Source organism: Microtus ochrogaster, unplaced genomic scaffold (genome assembly GCF_000317375.1).
Source record: "Microtus ochrogaster isolate Prairie Vole_2 unplaced genomic scaffold, MicOch1.0 UNK21, whole genome shotgun sequence".
In the NCBI taxonomy this organism is placed as follows: Eukaryota; Metazoa; Chordata; class Mammalia; order Rodentia; family Cricetidae; genus Microtus; species Microtus ochrogaster.
This window is the reverse complement of record NW_004949119.1, coordinates 2412504-2422562: the sequence shown is the minus strand read 5'-3', so window position 1 is coordinate 2422562 and position 10059 is coordinate 2412504. Positions and strand designations below refer to the sequence as shown.

At 36.6% G+C, this 10059-nt stretch overlaps 1 protein-coding gene across 1 annotated transcript in view; it reads right to left on the bottom strand.

Moving 5' to 3' along the window:
• Positions 1-10059, bottom strand: part of Adk (adenosine kinase) — a 393356-nt gene that overhangs the window by 200241 nt on the left and 183056 nt on the right. Inside the window, exon 6 of the mRNA XM_013353958.1 lies at positions 8219-8327. Coding sequence (XP_013209412.1) covers positions 8219-8327 — 109 coding nt within the window. The remainder of the gene's footprint in view (positions 1-8218; positions 8328-10059) is intronic.

Sequence of the window (10059 nt, the reverse complement as noted above, 5' to 3'; positions counted from 1 at the left end):
CAGAGCTCTAAGGCCAAACTGGTCTACAGAGCGAGTTCCAGGGCTGCCAGGGTGGTTACTAGACCAAAAACCAACCAAACAATGTACCAACCATCAGCCTACTTAATTATGGTGTCACTATGTTGTCCAGCCTAGTCTTGAACTCATGAATCTCCTGCTCCAGTCTCTGAGTAACTTAAGGATAAATACCCACTATCGTGCTTGACTGTCCCTAAAGTATAAACCTATCCCCACAAAAAAAATCTAAGCATGAGATATGATAAGTTCTTTTCTATTAAAGATTATGATTTTATGTGTATGTATGAATCTTTTGTCTGTAGGTACAAATGCATGTTATGCTCTTGGAGGTACCAAATCCCAGTGAAAGACAGTTATGAGCTGCTGTGTAGGCCCTGGGAACTAAACCTGTTCATAAGAAGAACACGAGTCTCTTCACCCCCAAGTTTTTTTTTTTTTTTTTTTGTAAATATAAATTTATTTATTTATTTAATTTATATCTTAGCTGTAATTTTCCCTCCTTTCTCTCCTCCGAGCCCACCCACCCTGTTCACACCAATGAATCCACTTCTCTTCCATTTCTGTTTAGAAAAGGGCTGGTTTCCCATGAATATCAACAAAACATGGTGTATAAATTCGCAGTAAGACTAAGCACCTCCCCATGTATTGAGGCAACTCAGTATGGGGAGTAGGGTCCCAAAAACTAGTAAAAGAGTCATAGACAGCCCACTTTCCCACTGTTAGGAGTCCCACAAAAGAACTAAGCTACACAAGTCTAACATATATGCAGAGTGGCTAGGTCAGTCCATGGAACCCCTGGTTTCTGGTCCAGTCTCCGTGAGCCCCTGTGAGCCCCAGTTAGTTGATTCTGGGATTTTCTTGTGGTGTCCCTGACCCCTCTGACTTGTACACTTCTTTCTGCACTGTTGTGCAGGACTCCTGAAACTTTGCCGACTATCTGGTTGTCTGCATCTCAAGTGTCTTTAAGTACTGAGACATCTCCCCAGTCCTTAGTTGATTTCTTAATTAGATTTTAAACTTGGAAATTTCTCCAGAAAAATAATTTATTAGAAATAATACATAGGTTTATAAATAAAACCATACTATACTGACAGTAGAATTAAAGCAAGAGAAATATTACGAAATGATTACATTAGTAATTAGGCATATATGAACAATTATAACTTAGTAAAGAGCTCTCAGATTTATTTTAAAATTATACAGAAATTTTATAGGATCTAGAATATTTTGACAGTGTTTCAGAGATTGAATCAACATCAATACAAAACAAAGGCCATTTTCTTGACACAAACTTTGAGTTCTGTTTCAATCATGCCTAATATATATACTAATGGTTGTTTTATAATTTTATGACACTCTCACATATAAAGGAAAAAGGAAAGAAAATTGGGGACAAGGAAAGAATTAATAGAAAATCAAATCTGCAGCTAAATGAGCACCATGTTCTGGGAGAAGTCAGTACAGCATGAGCATAGACATAAAACATGAAGCAGTTATTACAGATTAAATCCAAAGAAAAATTATTTAGCTAATCTTGCAGGATAAAAAGAATCATCTAAAAAGAGAAAAATTAGGAACCTCTATTTCCAACCAATACAGATTTACACTCACATCTTAAAAGCAATTAGACAGTAATAAAAGAAGGTAAAATAGGGTAATCTACAACTATCGAAATTTACTCTGTGACGAGACTGTATAGTCTGCAATGCACGAAGGGAGAAAGGATGCAAAGTACATTCAAGGGAGAGTTACTTGAAGGGACTCTGTGTCTCAAACAAATTGTAAAAAGGTTCAGCGACAAAAACTATGTTAAAGAAAATACCACCAGCACTACCACCACCACCATCACCACCAAAACAAAATAAAAAACAAGGAACAACCAAATACCCTCAACTTCTCTTAGTTAGGGTTTCTATTGAAGTGAAGAGACACCATGACCACAGCAATTCTTATAAGGAAAACATTTTATTGTGGTGGCTTATAGTTCAGAGGTTTAGTCCATTATCATTATGGCTAGACATGGAGGCATGCAGGAAGACATGGCGCTGGAGAAGGAGCTGAGAGTTCTACACCTGATCCACAGGCAACAGAAAGTAAATTGTGTCACTGGGTGTGGTTGTAGCATAAGAGACTTCAAAGACTGTCCCTTAGTGAGACACTTCCTCTAACAAGCCCATATTTACTCCAAAGCCACATCTCCAAATAGTTCCACTTCCTATGAACTTATGGGGGCCAATTACCTTCAAATTATCACAACCCGACGCCAACCACCACCAACAGCAGAAAGAGAGAGAAGAATGAGCAGTCTGAGACACCAGAGACGTGATAGTTGACAAACCAGAGAGTATCAAAGGCTTCGTAGAGAAATATGGAACTAGGAAGAGGGCTCTGTGGAAATCCCCTAGGGGCTGTGGGAATTGAACCTATATCTTTATGTTGTAAATCAATGTGCTCTAACAATAACCTATATTTCCAGACCTACAAGTTTTCTTTTTCTTTTTAAAACTGCTTATGTATTCAAGTGCTTTGTCTGCATGATTGTCTATGTAGCAGAAGAGAGTATCTGATACTTTAGGACTATAGTTATAGATGGCTGTAAAGCCATGTGGTTGCTGGGAGTTAAACTCAGGACCTCTGGAAGAGAAGCCAGTGCTCATAACCACCGAGTCATCTCTCCAACTCCACAAATTTTCTTAATGATAGATTTACTGGTACTTTACAGGTTAATATTTTCTATTGTGGCATCTTGTCTCATGGTCATAAGATGGTAAGAACCATCTGGTCATCACAAACAAAAAGCTGTCTTCAGATGTTATCAAACATCCCTAAGGGACAAAATTGCCACTGGTCAAGAACTAATGTCATAAGTAAGTACTGTTATGGACTGACCTAAAAAAAAAATTTAAGAGTAAGATTCCAAAGTACAGTACTTGCTACAAATAACTGTATCCCAGAATAAAGCTCAAGGAGATTTACAGATACACAAAGGGCATTCAGAGGGGAGGGGTGTTTCCGCTATAGACAGATAACAATTATTAGGCGAATATCAAACAGACAAACACAACTACTATTAAGGAGGGATAAAGCCAGCACTCAGAGTGCCCTAGAAATGACATATGTGATAAAGTTTGTTTTTCCCAATGGGTTACAAAGTAATATAATAAGAAGTCAGTGTAGCCAACATTAAAAAGACATTAATCACCAAGAGAAATGGATGCAAGAAGAAGAGCCCAACAATGTCTTGGGTGACAGTGACTGAGCACCAGATCCTGCTGATGGGGCACATGGAGCAGACAAGGGTGACTCACACACCACACTGTCCACACCCCACATATCTCATACTTGGTATCACTTCATTTTTTTTTAAATTTAACTTTTTTTAATGACTCTTTGGGAGTTTTACATCATGCTCCCAAATTCTGCTCACTTCACAGTCCCCCCCCCATATCCCCGCCATATCCCTACCTTGCAACCCCTGCCCGCAAAAAAAAGGAAACAAATCAAAGTAAGCAAGCAAACAAAAGCAAAAACAACAATAAACCCTCCAAACCAAACTAAAACTGCAACGACAGAAAAATCTCTTTGCTTCTTTTTCCTTCCTGTCTCCTCAGCACCTCTTCATTCATCCTGGTGGTAATGGAGGCATCAGTTTTAATTGGCAAATGTTCATTGCAGTGAATCGCTGCTCTGGTTCAAGGCATCTGGTTTCTGCTACACCATCATCACAGAATCCTAACCAGAACTCCTGTGGAGATCTTCCACAGGACCAGTCCCTTCACCAGCAGCAGCAGGTCCTAGATGGGGTAGATGCTAAGGTGGGTCAACCCAAGGTCCAGCTATGGGTCTGGGAGGTAGCCAAGCTGGTTAGTCTGGTCTCCCGAGGTCACCAGCCTTGGGTGAGGTGTTAAAGTTAACAGAGAATGCCATGAAAATTATTCAAACTGTACTTATTATGAGTGGTTTTCAACTTTCCTAATGCTGTGACCCTTTAATGCAGTTCCTCATCATCTAGTGACCCCAACAATAAAATTATATTTGTTGCTACTTTATAACTGTAATTTTGCTATAATCATACGTAAATATCTGAAACACAGGATATCTGATATTCAACCCTTAAAAAGGTCATGACCCACAGATTGAGAACCCATGCTTTATATCTTCTAAAAGTTATGAAAAGATAAGCAATAAGCACAAATCTCAACTCAGTTTTCAGATATGAAAGCAACACTGAGATTTAAAATATACTAGACAAATTAATGAGATGTTAGATACCACAGAAGAAAACACTATTGAATTGGAAGGTACCACATAACTAAGTAGCTAAAATAAAAGACAAAGAGAAAAAAAGAATTTAAAGAAAGAAGAAACAGCAGTGAACTGTGAAATACTGTCCAATGTGTCAGGGTAGGATAAAAGAAATCTGAAGAACCAACAGCTGAAAAAAAAAAAACCAGAGGGGAAACAAGTCTAATGCTAAAGCTCAAGGACATTGAGCAAACTTGAAGCCAAGACACATGAAGGATATGCTAGGATCCATCATAGAGCCAATCAGAACCAATAATAAATGAGAAGCACCAAGAGTAAGGGGGAGTTGGGAGATGCTGAATAAGGAGCAACCAAAGCAAGGATGACAGATATCTCATCAAGAACAAGTCAAGGAAGAAGAGAGTGGGCAATGGCTTTCAGAGAATGAAAGAAAAATAAACTTGACAAGCCAAAGCTATGTGTGGTAAAAATACTACTCACAACTAAATATAAAACAAAGATGTTTTCAAACCTGAAAGCATTTATGACCAATATGTCCAAATACAAGAATTGTCAAAGAATGCCCAGAGGCCCAAAAAAAGCGAAGCCAGATGGAAGGTCAACTCTAAGAAAGGGACAAAGAACAACAGAATGGCAATCACTGGAATACATGCATGCTTTAGTACTCATTATTTAATTATTTTCAAAAGACATAATTTACACAAAATAATGGTATAGTATTTCTAAAATATGTAAGGAAAATGTGTGCTGTATGTTTTGTATATTACAAATTAACAAATCTATTTAAAAACAAGACAATTAAAATTACAACAAAATTAAAATGTAACAATGGCTGCAGAAGCACTAAAAGACTAAAGGGATAAAATGAAAATAGAATGTTTCAAGGTTTTCACACTGTAAGAGAAGTCATATATACTTTGAAAACAAGCTATGAAGAGTGAAAGATGTGTGCTATTAAACTCTAAAGCACAGAGACAAGGAGGGAGAGAAAGGGACGTATGCACACATGCACAGTGAGAGAACACAAAGGAGATAAAAATACTAAATCAACACAAAGGACAGAAAAGAATAAGCAACAGAGAGGATAAATAAAAAGACAAACTAGCTCATTTATATCAATAATTACATACAGAAATGGCATACAGATTCCTATTAAAAAGGCAGACAATGTCAGGTTGGATCAAAATAAGACCCAACTACTGTTTTCTACAAGAAATTCACTTTAAAGTAAGTCAAAAGGGAAAGAGAAAAATAGGTATACTACATCTCTAAGAATCAAACCAAAGCTGTGGAGCTGAGGAGCTGTCTCAGGAGATAAGAATATTTGCTGTTCTCAGTACCATATCAGATGGTTCACGGACTCTGCCTGATCCTAACATCTTTCCTGGACTCCATGGAAGCCTATCCACACACAGCACATGCTCAAACAGATACTCATCTATACATGCACATAAAACCAATAATAATTCTTTTTTAAAAAGCCAATAGTGAACTGGCTAGATTAATGGTAGACAATAGATTCCAGGGCAAAGTATATTACCAAAGATAAACAATGCAAAATAATACATGGGTCAAAGAAACTCAACTCTACATTTTAAGTACAACATCCGAAGTATATAAAAAGAGTCTTCAAACTGGGCACGGTGTACACACTTATCTCCATTATGGAGGCAGAAGATCAGCAGTACAAAGCCAGCCTCAGCTATTTAGAAAGTTACAGGGCTACATAAAAACAAAAATGGTAGCTGAGCATTGTGGCTCCCAGCTGTAAACCTAGTACTTGGGAGACTAAAGCAAGATCACGTTGAGTTCAAGGCCAATAGTGAATTTCAGGTCAACCTTGTGTTACAAAGTAAGACAATATAAAAAGCAAGTGAGTAGGGTGGGAGGGAGGAAAGGAAAGAGGGGAAAAGAGAGAGAATATGAATAAATACCCTCTTTTCTGAAATAAGTTGCTATATGAACAGAGATAGGTTTGTCTGGCAATACAAAGGACTTGCAAATATACAGAGCAACACTAAGAGCTCATAGCTACAATCAGATTGAGTGCAATCCATTTCAATAATTTTTTTTGGTTAAATATATTATACAAAGATTTAAAGTAATCAAACTTGTATAACCTGACCAGAATTAATCCCTGTATAACTTACATTAAACTATACCTTTGTATAACTTGTACCAAGTTTATCTAGATGTGTTATGCTATATAATCATGAAAAGAATGACCTGTTAGGCCAGACAGGTGGCTCAGCAGTTAAAGGTGCTTGCCACCAAATCATACAAACAGAGATGAATGCCCGGAGCAAACAGTGGAAGAAGAGAACTGATTCCAGCACATTGTCTTCTAACCCCCCCACAGGCTCTGTAGCAGTCCTGTGCACAGGCACACGCAAACACACCCCAGCCCTCAATGCGAACAAATATATAATTGGAGAGGATCAGAACATCATTGTAAAAACAAAAGTAATTAGTTGTTTACACGTTGAGTCTTCAATCCTTCTGCAACACTAAAAGTAGCTAGATCTAGTCCACTGTATAATGATGCTACACTCTACAATCATCAAATCATACTTCCAAGTAGGTGCATTTTCCACTTGACACTACTCGATACACAGAATTCTATTATGAGACTCTGAAATACACAGACAACTTTAATTTACAGTTGTATTTTAAAATAGGATACACTTACAGTTTAATAGTCAAGTAATACGCATGTATTATGCTAAACTTTAGGTGGCATACATTTTGAAAATCATGATTTTGTTCACCAAAAGGCTTGAAATAGCAGTTAAATGATACGCTGATGTGAATGAAACTTAACGTCCCAGCAACTGGGAGGCTGAGTTAGAAAGACCATAAGAGTTTGCAGCTAGCCTGTGTGAGATGTTATTGCAATCAAAAATAACAACACTATAAAACACACTGCTAAAACTTAAGCCCTTTTCAGAAATGAAATAATAAAGGTAGAAAGTCTCACATGATGGCTGAAGATGTAGTACTACTTTCCATTATGTAATCCCAATGTAAGCATTTATGTGACAGTTATAAAGGGTAGGAGCCAGCATGCAGAGAATCAATAACAATATTGTAAGCCTACAGCAAGGCACATAAACAGGCTGTAGGAGACATTAACACGAGACTGAAGCAAATGATTATATTCTCAATAAACACATATCTACAGGATAATCGATTTCACACTTGCCCTCCCAGCTGTTTCACACAGCTCAGATGGTAGAGCGGCAGCAACTGTTCCATACGACTGTGTATGAAGTGAGATCCTGCTACTTGGTAACAGGTACACACTCCTGTTTGAGCGGCCATGTTCAATTCATGTAGCAGCAAGATAATCGCGGGGTGGCCCATTCCAGAGATGCTTTAGTGTACTTCTGCTTTAGAAGTTAATTCTTAACCAATTATTTAAATGTCAGAGAACTCAAATTATATGCTGCCCTATTTCCAGATTTAAAAGATTTGTCGCAATCAATGTTTCTGAAATGTTAAATTAAAATTTGTCATAATAGTTACTATGGAATAAATAGCAATTAGGATTCTTTTTAGGCAAATAAGCTCAAACAGTTAATAGTGCATACTTATATTTCTGTTTCCCACAATGTTCATATCATTTGATAAATTGCTAAAAAATACATTTGTAAAACTATTTCAAAAGATCTCATGAAACTGATTTAACAGCATGGAATTTTGTGTGACTGAGAAATTATTTATATTTCTAAAACAGTAGACTTGAAGGTGGTGACACACATTACAGACCCATAAAGGTTATTTCTGTTCTGTAATTGTAATAGTGGATTAAGCACACACTTGCTATAGGTACATTATCTTCAGGAAAAGGCTTTTTGTCATTTTTTGAGCATGTATCAGCTGACACCTATCACCTGTCATGTGACTATGGTTCAAAAAGTGAAGTAGCACTTACGGCTATGTAGTACACTCTGGCCTTCTCCACCAGCAGCCAGTTCTTCTCCAGATCAAGATGCTTTTCCTTTTTGTAACAATTAGCAGCAGCAAGGTTTGCAACAAGAGACCTAAAAACCCAAGAAGTTTTATTTATAATAGGTTGTTATACAGAAATAAACAATTCTTTAGAAACTGATTTCCAGATGGTGGAGAGTGGGAGGTGTCTGATGCCCATAAGCCAAGAGACAACATAACCAACCAAAGCATTACCTAAAATTCAAAGTCTGGTATATGAATTTCTTTTTAACTCCAAAATAAGGTTAACTTTTTATGGCTTAATACAGTTCAAAATGCAGTTAAGATATAGGCTACTAGGTCATTCTGAAATAGGAAATCTATACAAACCAAGATTTGATTCTTAAAGTAGAAAAATATCTTTATAAAAATAAGACCAACAGACTATAATTGACTATTTAATTTCATATTTAATAGCCCAATATGGGATTAATTTTATAAAACATATATATAAACATAGATCATATTTATTGTGAGGAATAAATTCTGCAACTATTACATTTTAAGGACTGGAATCAATAAGAACCAGGCCCTGTAGCTAAAAACTCCTGGGCAGGGTCATTTTATAACTGGAAAATTTAACCAGCATACTAGATTTAAAATCTAGCTATTAAGTGCCACTGAAATTGCTTTGTTTTAAACCAATAATTAAGTTTAATGAAATAAAAAATTATTTACAGTTCACATAAATAGAAATCCTTCATCATTCAGACCTGAGATCTATAAAATTATTTCGCATTTTTCATTATTAAAAAATTAAAAGAGTAAGAATTATGGCTTATAGAAAAATGACTTTGAGATGTTTAGTTCCTCTACAAAAAATTTCCCTTCCAAAACAATTTACCATTCATCCATATTAATTTATTTCTGAATGATAAGTCTGTTTCTATTAAAGTAAAAGTAGGAATATATAAGGAGCCTCAAGAATATCCTCAAATACAAATCAAACATAAAGAATCAGTACCATTCCTTTAGTTTGGTGCCAGGGGTTGAACTCAGCCCTCGTTTATAAAAAACATAATCATGACGTAGGAAGTTTTCATTAAAACACTTTCTTTTTAACTTTTATTTTAATCACAAAATTATATTTGAATAGTAAGTTTTACTTACTAGAAGCTGTACTAGAAAAATCTACCTATTGATCAAATTCCAGCTTCTGTATCATGAATTAGTGTCCCCAGCTCCCCCTGCCCAATTCAGAGCTCTCACACCCTGTTTCTTAAATTCCAGACTAGGTCTCATGTATCCCAGGCTGAGTCTGGATGCCTGATGTAGCAGAGGGTGGCACTGAACTTCTTGTCCTCTGTCTGCACCTCCTGTGACATGGCTTGTCACATCATGTTTCAGGAGCGCTGGGAACGGAACCCGAGGGCTGTGCATACCAGTATGGCACTCTACCAACTGTGCCACAACACCAGCCACAATTGCATGAATAGCAAGGGTCACCAGAGCCATAACGCTCTAGACAAATTGAGTTCTTGACATCTGTAGTACCTAATAATTGTTCTTTAAAATAGCAATTTAGTATATAAAGAGAACTTAGCAATTTTATTTTAGTCTTTGTGATGTCAAAAGCAAAACTTGACCCATTTATCATTATTGGGAAAAATTACACTGAAAGAATAAAATGTCTTCTAGGAAAACTGCAAGAGACAACGCTCTAAGAACATTTGAATAGTGGATGGCTGAACAACCAGCTATCCAAACTAAGGCAGAAACCTTAGTTTTAATAATGAGCAATTTAATTAACTGAGACCTAAAGATGATCAAGTTCTCTTAATCTCT